This window comes from Protomyctophum parallelum (assembly GCF_964188405.1).
Source record: "Protomyctophum parallelum genome assembly, chromosome: 16".
NCBI classification, from domain to species: Eukaryota; Metazoa; Chordata; class Actinopteri; order Myctophiformes; family Myctophidae; genus Protomyctophum; species Protomyctophum parallelum.
The window spans coordinates 23,044,071-23,056,401 of NC_139711.1; the positions used below are offsets into that span (position 1 = coordinate 23,044,071).

Below are 12,331 nucleotides of genomic sequence, written 5' to 3' on the forward strand. Positions count from 1 at the left end.
GCACCGTTGGCTTGATTGCAGTTAAGCTGTGCACACACTCCCTGGATGCCAGAGCAGAACCTCTGCCCCACATGTTTCACATGGGCCCGTTAGTGTCACCAGGAGGCAGATTTTTGGTTTTACAGTACTCCTACAGATTTTATCCAAACATCACGCAAATCGGTACACAGTAGCCTATCTCTATAGTCATTAAACAGCAATATGAGTACTTTTAGTACTTTAAATACATTTTGATGCCGATACTTTTGTACATCTACATAGCAGTATGGATACTTTTACTTAAGTAAAACATTTGAGTACTTTTCCCACCACAGAACACAACTGTGTTTATTGCCAGGTGTAAACCTGGCATACAACAGCCCCTAAACCAACGGGAGTATGACCCCATACTCTGAAACGCTGCATAAGCCAATGGGAGCTCAGTGGCCTTGTGGTTAGAGTGTCCGCCCTGAGACTGGGAGGTCGGGGTTCGATCCCCGGCCGGGTCATACCAAAGACTCAAAAAATGGGACCCAATGCCTCTCTGCTTGACACTCAGCATCAAGGGTTGGATTGGGGTGTAAGTCCCTGCGACATACTAGTGTCATGTCCAGGGGGTGTACTTGTACATCATGCTGCCTCACGCTACAGAAACAGGAGATAGGCTCCTGCCCTATGGGCCTCATGGCTCGGCAAGGCTACTACTTACAAATCAGTTTGTGTTGTGTGTTGTGATTGGTCGAAAAGAATATCGTATTTGGGGGAAATACATCTGACGGATGTTCCGGCCTGACACTTCCGCCGATACCGTCTCTGCCTTAGGTTGTGACCAGGCTTTTATCTTCGTAGATGAGTAAGGCTGGGACCGAGACTACTCGTGTAGCCACTTGTGTAGTAGCGACCTAGTCACGATTGGCTGCCTAACGCGGAAGTCTCAACCCAGACGGCAACGCCGTAGAGATGGAAACTCTGGTGAGTGGTGAAGCAAGGTTAGCAACGCTGCAGTATGGAGTGACTGACAACAGCAGCTAATGTTATTAGCTAACTGTCTGGAGCTACAGGAAAGCAAAACTTACTTGTGAGGACTTCGTTCTCTATCTCTATGTACACAACAAATTCCAATCTGGCTTTAGGAAAGGCCACAGCACAGAAACAGCACTTGTAAAAGTAATGAATGATCTGAGGGTGTCTGCTGACAAGAAACATGTATCCGTTCTCTTACTTCTAGATTTAACGGCTGCATTTGACACGATTGATCACTCAATTTTAATACAGCGTCTGGAGCACTGGATAGGCCTGTCTGGTACGGCCCTGTCCTGGTTTTCCTCCTACCTATCAAACAGAAGTTACTTTGTCAATCTAGCCGAGTTTGACTCAGACAAACACGACATCAGTTCTGGTATTCCACAGGGCTCGATTCTTGGCCCTCTGCTTTTCTCCTTGTACATACTGCCACTGGGCGAACTCATTGCCAATCACGGAGTCAATTTTCATTTCTATGCTGATGATACCCAATTATATCTATCTGTGGCTCCAGATGATCCCTGTGCTTTAGACCCGCTGCTTACCTGTCTGTCTAGCATCAAATGTTGGATGAGTGAGAACTTTCTCAAGCTAAATGAGGACAAGACAGAAGTTCTCATAATCGGCTCTAGTGAGCAGAAAGAATCAATATTAAGCAGACTTGGCAACCTGACTGTAGACAGTAACAGTACAGTAAAGAACCTGGGGGTTATTATTGATTCCGAATTGAATTTTAATTCACACATTAATCAAGTTACCAAGATTGCCTTTTTTCACCTTAGAAATATTGCACGAATCAGAGCCTATGTGTCCTTGGACGATGCAAAAACGCTAATCCACGCCTTTGTTTTCTCTCGGCTTGATTACTGCAATGCACTTTTTTCAGGACTGCCTAAGAAAACAACTGACAGATTACAACTTGTCCAAAATGCAGCAGCCAGAGTTTTAACTAGAACTAAGATGAGAGAACATATTACTCCAGTTTTGGCATCACTGCACTGGCTTCCGGTTGTTTTTAGGATTGATTTTAAAATTCTTTTACTTGTCTATAAAGCCCTCAATGGTCTCGCACCTTCCTACCTACATGACTGCTTGCCTAAATATGTCCCAAACCGCTCGCTAAGGTCTTCCACTGCTGGCCTGCTCGCTTTGCCTAAAAAAATGGCAACTAAAAAATACGGGGAAGCAGCTTTTTGCTTCTACGGGCCATCGGCATGGAACAAGCTCCCTCTGTACCTTCGTCAGGCAGCCTCTGTAGACATTTTTAAAGCTCAGCTCAAGACCCACTTCTACAACATTGCCTTTAAGTGATCTTATATTTTGTGTTATTCATGTCCTCACTGTATTGCATTACTGCTTGTTTTTTAATGTCGTTGCCTTGCTTTTCTTTTATGCTTTTATTTTATTTTATTCTCCATTGTTCTGTAAAGCACTTTGAGCTGCATTTGATGTCATGAAAGGTGCTATACAAATAAAGTTTTATTATTATTATTATTATTATTATCTGAGGAGAAATCACGTTGGTGTTTCAGAACCGGACGAAAACTCGCCTCTGTACGTTAGCTTGTGAGCTTGCTTGCTGGACCGGTAGCAGACTGATTAACTTCTCGTCACCTAGCCTCGCTACCCAGGCTTTTATTTTCGTTTGCGTTCGGCTCAAACTCATGACCATGCACAGGAACAGGATCAATTCACCTAGCAAGTTGCTGATCCGGTCTGGGGCGGAAACACTATGTGTGTGTATGCGTGTCTGTGTAATTACCGGATAGTAGGTGGGCTCTAGACCGGAACCGAGCACAGTACATATAAACCAGGCTTTAGCCGGCAGCCCTGCATATTAAAGTCAAGACATCACGTCTATACCTGCGTGCAGGATTATAGAATCAAAACATGAAATGCATAGCATGTTTGTCAAATGAAATGTGTATGAATACATAATACATACAATATTTGAGTTTAATACCGATACCGATTTGTTAGAATATACAGTAGCTTGACAAATGTTTCCTTTTTTAATCAATGTATGCAGTCACAAGAAGAGTAGAGGTTCCATAGATGCCTACTGTATGTAAAACTGTGCAAGAGTCCTGTCTGTAGACCTATACTTCACAGCAAGCGACTGCCTTTAACAAGTCACACCAGAGCACCTGGACATGCTATAACTTTCCTAACTTTGAACAAACTGTGACTTTGACTTCATGCAACAAAGTTGTGTATGTAGACCACAAATACAATGTGCAGTGTTAACGGAATGCACTTTTCTTTAATTGAGTTTACTTTATTATGCTTCTACATCCTTGGTTTAAACTAGACAAAATGGTCATTTAACAGAATTTGACGTCATGCTACAGAGTTACTCTGTAGACCACAAAGACAATGTGCAGTGTTCAAAGAATGCACTTTTATTTAATTGAGTTTACTTTATTATTGCTGCTATCCTCTGTTTAAAGACAAAATGGTAATATTTAGCTGTTTTGTTTGTTTACAGAAAATGAGTCAATGACACATTTTATATCAGCACTTGCTACTTTGTTTGTATACACGCTGAGGAAGGCTTGATGCCGAAATGCGTCCGTGTTTTGTCTGACCGTGCTGCACAATGCAATAAATGTACCTTAAATGGACTTCGGAGTGCTGGCTATCTCTCTATTACAATGATTCTTCGTTAGCCGTGCACCCGGTAAACTGCATTTTTAGACTGAGAGTGCTAATTTTTCTCTTCTACTCTTTTTGTTTGCCTACAGAGAAGAAAAAAAAGATTTTTCTATTCATCAGCACTTTTTTATTTGATTGAATACTTTATTAAGAGCACTTTGCCTGCTTTGTTTACAGAGTTTTATATTCAGCAACTTGATTGATTGAATACTTTATTAACAAAGTATTCAATCAACTGTTGGGACAAAACAGTTTTTAAGGTAGTTTACCTTAAAACTGTTTTGTCCCAACCCGACCCTTTGGTGTGGTTTGGGCTTAAGAGCTCTCTTTATTATTTTTCTTACTGCAGCGCTGAAACTGACTATATTTTGTTATTGTGTTTATTGACTGCTTTTGCTGAGGCAATACAATACCGTCAATGCTGTTCAACCCAATATTAACTCTTGTGGTGAGTTATTCAAAGGTAACCGCTACTGGACTGGAATTAGAGGTGTAGCACCTCTTGTTCTGTCACCAGGGTAGGATAGGGGCGCTACAAGAGCTTACTACACTTGGCAGTTATGACGTCATTCTTGTTTTGAAGGGCGCTAGCCCCTCCTATATACAGCTCTTTGTCCTAACTTGTGTCACATTTGCCCATTGACAATGAAAGGAGAATTTACGTCATGTGTTTGAGCAAATAGGCTAATCACAGTCTATGTTGATGTACGATGATAAGAGCGCTTCACTTCACACGGGTGTGATTTTTATTTTCCTTCTTCTTCTTTCTTTTAGACTGCAGGAGTCAGGGGCTAGTCACAGTGCCTCAGGGGAGGGCTTGTTTTCACAGCTTATCTTAATTCCAGTGGCGTGCACAGATGGACACTAGGGGGTGCTAGAGCAATTTTTGGCAATGTGCTCTAAAAAAGAAAAAGAAGAAAAATCTTTTTTTTCTTAATTTGTAGTGTGTGGACCATGTTGACATTGATCAAATCTTGATAAAAAACGCTTCTACTATATTATTTAGGCCCCCCACAATCTAAAGCTATGTTTCTATGTCAGTGGTTCTTCGATTAAAAAATAAATAGCAGACCTGATAGATAGATAGATCTGCTATTTTTCAATAGCTAAAGCACCAAAATGCGCTGCACAAGGTGCCCTTTTTTACTTGAGCACCTGCCCCTCTAAATGTCTGTGCACGCCACTGCTTAATTCCCTTTACTCTATAGGCACTAATGTGGCTTAATAACTCCATTGTGTACCTGCACCTAAGCAGAGACCCTTGGAAAACAAGGATTTGGGCTCCATTTTATTATCTGGGACTGGGAATTCTGGGAAGAATAACACACACATGCACTGGCCCACACACATTTGCACACACACACACACACACACACACACACACACACACACACACACACACACACACACACACACACACACACACACACACACACACACACACACACACACACACACACACACACACACACACACAGTATTTCTACAGTATGTCTGCATGCAGAATTAATGCATTGTGACCATATCTACTGTTTTGGGGAAGAAAGACAAATATTCGGTCAGCAAAGTACTAGACTACATAGGCATAAAGTGGTTAAATGACAACGCAGATAGATTAGTGAGCACGCAGGCACGCGCACACACACACACACACACACACACACACACACACACACATAAGCAGCGCTCAGAGCTGCCAGAGACCACAGTCTGTGGTCTGTGGTCTCACTCCCCATGCAGCTATACTGCACGAGGCCTTGAGGGACAAACAACACTCTTTGATCTGAACAAAGTCAATACATGAAACTGCAAGTTTTTTTCCCCCTAACCCCTTCATCACAACATGAACCACAGCATGGGCATTTCACTACAGTATATTGTTTAACCTCCCTCTGTCGTTCCCTAAACAGCCGTGACGGCGTGACACTAGCCTCAAGTTCAGAGCCAGGTCGTCTAAAGTCTAAACCAGTGGTTTTCAACCCTTTTCATATCAAGGCCCGCATATTCAGCTGTTTCAGCATTTGAGGCACGGACCACCATTTGAGATTTTGCCTCTCAGACCCAAAACGTAGACTATTTTGTTGGATAATGATTTTGTCCACAATTCCATGCTGTGTTGATGTTGGTAGAACTTGGTAGTTGGTACCATAGGAGAGATAACAGGCAAACGAAAATTACTAATTGTGTACACTTCTTGTATAGGCTATATAGTATATATTAAGTAATACATATTTTTTAACAATAATGTAATAAAGGATCTATTTGGTTTCATTTTACGCTCTCAAGAGTTAAAGATCTAATCCATTTGGTCTGGCTCATCAAAAACAAGTTTGAGTGCCTGCTAGAGCTGCACACAAACCAATTGCCATATGCACCTGTAGCTACACTATGCAGACTTTAGACACAGCACACAGGTGCCAACTGTATTTGCACAAATGACAACTCAGAGCAAGAGCTTGTCCCTGTGCCAGTTATATAGATTTGATTTATAATAGGCCTGTGTGCCAGAAGCAGAAGCCAACACATATGCGACATAATTATCCATCCTTCCTGCCCAAGTCATTAACTAATTGAATATATTGCAGATTCTCTTGGCAGGTGTTTAAACACAGTTTTATATTGATTAGATTTGTTTTAATTGTAGATTGCAATTTTGGTCATCTCTCTGCCTCTATCTCTATAGGCTATATAGGCCTATAGGGATTAGGATTAATAAATAGACATTAAATGGTATATCAATGTAGTCTTTTAAAAGCCTTTAAATATAAAGTGACTAGACAACTGCATGAACATTTTTGAACCTACCTATGGGTAAGGCGAGGAAGAACGGCAGCCAGCAGAGCGTAAACATGCCGACCACAACTCCCAAAGTTTTTGCGGCTTTTTTCTCCTGGGAGAATTTCAGCAGTTTCATGGCGAGGGAGCTTCGCGCCTGGCTCCCGCGGGTCTTGCTACCGGGGCCGGACCCGGACGGCTCGGCGGCGTGGGACCCCTTGTGGATCCGGAGCGCCATCGCCTCGCCGCCCGAGTTCATCCTCTCCTGCAACATGCCGGCCTCCAGGTTCTTGGTGGTGCGCTTGGCCACGATGTACACGCGGCAGTACATGGCCAGTATGACGAACAGCGGTATGTAGAAGGAGCTTATGGAGGAGAAGAGCGCGTAGAAGGGCTCCTCTGTGATGTTGCACTCCGTGTCGTCCGCGGACGGCGGCTGCTTCCAGCCGAACAGCGGGCCCACGGACACCACCATGGACAGCGCCCACACGCCCAGCATGGCGAGCAGCGCGCGGCGCTCCGTCACGATGCCCGGGTACTGGAGCGGGTGGCTCACGCCGATGTAGCGGTCGATGGAGATTACGCACAGGCTCATGATGGACGCGGTGCAGCACAGCACGTCCACCGCCGCCCAGATGTCGCAGAAGACTTGGCCGAACACCCAGTAGTCCAGGATCTCCAGCGTGGCGGACACGGGGAGCACCAAGGTGCCCAGCAGCAGGTCGGCGATGGCCAGGTTGATGATGAAGTAGTTGGTCGGGGTGCGCAGCTGCCTGTTGCACACGACCGACAGGATGACGAGGATGTTGCCCACGATGGCGAACACGACTAGGGCGCCCAGGACCAGGGCGAGCGGGATGGCTCGGGTGAGATCCACTTCGGAGCCCAGGACCAAGTCCGTTTGGTTGCCCGTGGTGGAGTTGCTGGAAAAGTTAACTGGCGGCGGCGGCGGCGACGTGATGCCCACTTTTCCATAGTCAAGTTCCGAGGAGCCGTTTGTCCACGAGTTTGTCGCATCGTCAATGCTCAGATTCATGTTGACTCGAGTGGTCCTCCATAGCAGTAACTCAGATCACCAATTGTGACTGTAACGCACAAAACAGCATGACAAAAATAAACGCTGATGTTGCCTAAATGGCATTAGCCATTTGTGCCCTTGCAAGTTAACAAACGAATTGTCCAAAGCAGTGCGTATAGGCTAATTATACTTTTTATAGCATTTATAAAACGGCTGAAAAACATTTAGTTGGGCAGCTCTTTTCCATAATAATAGTCTACACCCGTGCGTGCGTGCGTGCTGTAGTCCTGCTCTGTCGCTCCTCTCTCCCTGAATGAAGCAGGGCTCCCTAGAGCACGGAGGGGGGTAGCATACAGTAGCACTAGCAGCAGTCGCCTCCTGTGGAGACAGAATGTGCCTCTCACCAGTCAGTCAGTCAGTCACCTCACCACACAGGAGCTTTTATTTCCAATTTGAATAGACGAACGAACATAACTTCAGGCAAAACAAAGATACTCGAGTACTGTATGACGCACGCAACGTCCTTTAGAACCAAAAACACGTGGCACCACAAAATGCATTCAATTATGTGTACCTCAATATCCTCTTAGCTGTCGCCTTCTTGCTCTTTACGCAGTAGGCTACGCACATGCACTTGCAGTGAGCCCCCCCCCCCTTATACGTAGTATAAGGGGTAGTATAGTATAGATGTAGATGTATAGTATAGTATAGATGTCTCTGCATGAATTTAAAGGGATTCATTGAACTGGACCAATTTTAAAATACATTCTTCAGTGACTATTTTCTATATACAGTACATCTTCCAAAAAAAGCACAAAGAACATATTTTTCACCGGGTAACTTGTGGATTTTATTTGTAATGTACTTTAATGTACTATAATGCAGTTAATTTACATCATATTTGGACCTATAGGCTTTCTTGCAGGATAAATCCTTCTGTCAGACCTTGTATTGTACTATACGTTGCCTATGCTTGCCCATGCAAACTATTAATAAAGTATTCAAGCAATCAAACAAACAAGCACAATGCACTATAAATGCACTATAAACCTTGAAGTGCATTTAATTGCCAAAAACCATCACACCACTATAAAAATAAGAAACAGTAACTGACAATTGGTTTGGACTGCCTTGAGAGAAGATTATATAGTGTTAGTGTACAAGGGCATGCAGGCTACACAGGGCATGCTAATTGATGAAAGCTTATTAGACCAACATAATATTTGATTCAGTGAAAAACGAGGTAGACAAATTGAAATAACTTCTCTTTAGTTTGTGGCTTTAGCTCATATGCCTATACAGGCGAATATGTAGGTCCTGTTCACACAAGCGGGTGTTAACAGGTTAAGCCTGAAGGGTCATATAGTCAAAGTTCAAAAGCAAATAGCAAGATCACATGAAATCCCTCTACTGACAGACACATTCCCATTTTGGTCACATGCAGTAGCTTCCTGACATAATCTGACCTTGGGTGATGTCTCATTCAGACTTCAGACACTTGCAATAAATTTAACACAGGGAAATATGTGTGCATGAGGCCATTGCTCCATTCAGAGACATACAACACCAACGACCAATCCACAGTAAAGTATCAGAGATGAATACACTGTACAGACTACAGCATATACAGGATACACAGACACATTTAAGACATTTTCCACACTGAGACTATAACAAATAAATACATATTTGTTAAGTAAATAATAGCATAATCAAATAAAATCAGTTAACAGTCCAATTTGATATACAGCAAAGTGAAAATGTGCAAGTGAAGTGCCCAGTTAAATCCTCTTGTCAAACGTTGTCATGCTGTGCTGCATGTGCTGAATCTGACTCTTTCATCTGATTAAGCTGTCAACATTACAGACCCATAAGTTGGCGACTTTGAAAGGGCTGTCAGCTGCATGCCTCATAAATTAGGAAGCACAAATAATCTTTACTTGCGAGAACATCCTGCGGACTGCAGGGGTCATGCAGCAAATGATGGATTCAATGTACTGTACCATGTTACAATGTCGAAACCAGAACATCATAAAGATGAATCGTAGATAGAATCTTGAGTTCTAAGAGAAGTTGGCTCCCATTATACAGCATTAGTATATTATACTTTTTGCCCTTTCTTGTGGTTCAGCTGCCCTTTTTCGGTGGTTCGGTGGCTCTCAGATGTTCTAATTACAGATGGTCTTTCCTCCTGATCCCAACAAAGAGTTAGAAAACCAATTAGAATGGAGAGGACCAAAGAGGAAAAGAAAGAAGATAGGCGATGTTTGTTCAGACTGTTTTGCATATTCAGTGTCACAACAATCTTATAGACGTGTACTGTATGCACAAACCAGATGACATTTGAACAACTACACCAAACAAACTTAAGCATCACTTGAACAACTCAAGAATTCCTGAAGGCAGATAGATTTATGAGGTTTACGAGCTGCAAAAATTTGAAAAAATTTGAGCCACCATACAGGTTAAACAGAAACATATGTGTCCAATCTCAATCCAGGAGACAGCAGATAATGTGGGTACCTTAATATCCTTGAATTATTTAAAGGACAACTTTAGTTTTTTTCAACCAAGGTTCATGTTTTAGGTTATTATTAGAGAAACTAAAAGGTGAGTGTAAATTTTCTTTCATTTGCTGCTTTCTTTCGTTTTAGGGATTTTAGCTCTTTTTGACAGGGGGCGGGGGCATTCAAGCATGGGGCTAAATATGTATTTTTTTTTACCAAATTTGATGGTGATTTATTTATTTATTATTTACTATAGTCCTAATAAACCCCAGGAAATTACATCTGGCCACAGAAGATCACATGATCTACTGAATGTGAAGGTATAGCCTACTGGGGGAAGGCTTACTGTGTATATAGGCTCAATATGTCAGTTTGTCACATTCAATAGATCCTGTGATCATTTGTGGCCAGATGTAATTTATTGTGGTTTATTAGGACTATAGTAAATAATAAAAAAATAAATCGCCATAATATTTTGTAAAAAAATACATATTTAGCCCCATGCTCAAATGCCCCCGCCCCCCTGTCAAAAACTGCTAAAATCCCCAAAACGAAAGAAAGCAGCAAATGAAAGAAAATTAACACTCACCTTTTAGTTTCTTAAATAACAACCTAAAACATGAACCTTGGTTGAAAAAAAACTAAAGTTGTCCTTTAACTTCTTATCTAAGCCTTGAGTGTTGGAATTTTAGTGCATTAAACACTGTTTCATCTCATGTGGATGAATACCCTCGGGCTAGGCTTCCAAGTACAATAACACTCTCATGTCACAAGGGGCATCCTCCATGAGTCTATTGTTGGACTGGTGTTCAGCAGTATGAGCTTCTCCTCTTGTCCAAGGCAAGTGATATAAAGCTAGCAGTTACATAAGAGGTGGGAACAGTTTTGTTTCTTTTTAAAGACATGGTTTCCTCCGGCAGAGCACCATTTTGGTTTAGTCATTTAAACACAAATCAAACGCAATTTATTTTGTTCTTTTTCTCTTGTCCAGCCGTTAGATAAAAGGTATTGCAGCCGGTGATTCATACTTCAGTGGATGAGTAATGATTTGGTCATTTGGCAAGTGGTAGAATCCTGTTGTAAAAATATATACGGATAGTGGTCATAATCATTTGCTATGGAAATAATAATAATATTGAGATTGGGAATAATAATCTATTCTTTGATAATATAATAATACAAAACGGCACATTATAATGTTATGTTTTGGTTTGACGTGGGACGGCACTGCAGAAGATCAGTGGAAGGAATTTAGACTTAAGTCGTGTTAATTCCTCTTCGTTCCTGGAGAAGGTCCAGATCTGCAGCGGTAAAGGTCTGCCGCTGGGCTGGACGGTCTCTTAAAGGTCTGCTGCTCGGCTGGACGGTCTCTTAAAGGTCTGCCGCTGGGCGGTCTCTTAAAGGCCTGCTGCTGGGCTGGACGGTCTCTTAAAGGCCTGCTGCTGGTCTGGACGGTCTCTTGGCTGATTGATGGCTGGTGAGACTGAACGGTTCAGGGGTTGCAGTACATTCTCCCTTTGAACTCTTTCACAGGCCAACAGTGCTTTTACCCAATATGCTCGCATTGCTCGGCATATTCTGGTCCAACATGGCCAATGATTCATTCAATCACAACAACTCTCTGGGCTTTATACAGACAGGTTTAAAGCACAGCTACATTCATCATTTGTCGTGCATGATTAGAAGCAACAGTATAGGAAGCACTTGTGAAAGATGTGAAGATAATGTTAAAGATGTGTGCTGTGTTTTACTTTTGGACATACTAACTCAGGCAGGCAATACCATGCTCTTGGCAAGGAATAATCTTTCATTCAAATGATTACTGTACTTATTTTTTGCATTACCCTTGACTGAAGACTATACATAACGGACCATAATGCTTATTAAGGAGAATCTGGCCTTTGGCAATGTATTGAGTTTGAAGCATTTACTCGTCTATTGGCACAGAACTGCACTTTTTGTTGTTGCCATTTTTGTGATTCAAAAGGTGTATCGTGACTCGTGACCTTTTCATACTGGCTGTGAGTGGGGAGTGTTGGCTGATGAATGAATATCAACATTCTAATACATCCTGATACTGGGGGTCAAATTATGACATGCTGTCAAAATATGACCCCCCCAGTCAAAAAACACTTTGTTTGAAATAGACACTCATGCTTTCCAAGGTGTGACCCCACTACCTGTGACTGGGGAGTGTTGGCTGATGAATGAATATCTACATCCTGCCGTAATTCAAATTATGACAGGCATTTCCTGCTGTCAAAATATGACCAGTCAAGTTATTAATTCTAGATACGTAATTCTTTAACTTCTGCAGTTGTCACAGTGACATCATGCAGAAGTTAAAGAATTTTCTATAATTTATCATCAAATT

The 12,331-nt window shown here is 42.2% G+C and overlaps 1 protein-coding gene across 1 annotated transcript in view; it reads right to left on the reverse strand.

The window, feature by feature from the left end:
- The window catches only part of LOC310873131 (alpha-1A adrenergic receptor-like), a 33,991-nt gene extending 26,248 nt beyond the window's left edge, over positions 1–7,743 (reverse strand). The window contains exon 1 of the mRNA XM_083785439.1: positions 6,463–7,743. Coding sequence (XP_083641565.1) covers positions 6,463–7,468 — 1,006 coding nt within the window. The 5' untranslated portion in view covers positions 7,469–7,743. The remainder of the gene's footprint in view (positions 1–6,462) is intronic.
- Positions 7,744–12,331: the final 4,588 nt, after the last annotated feature.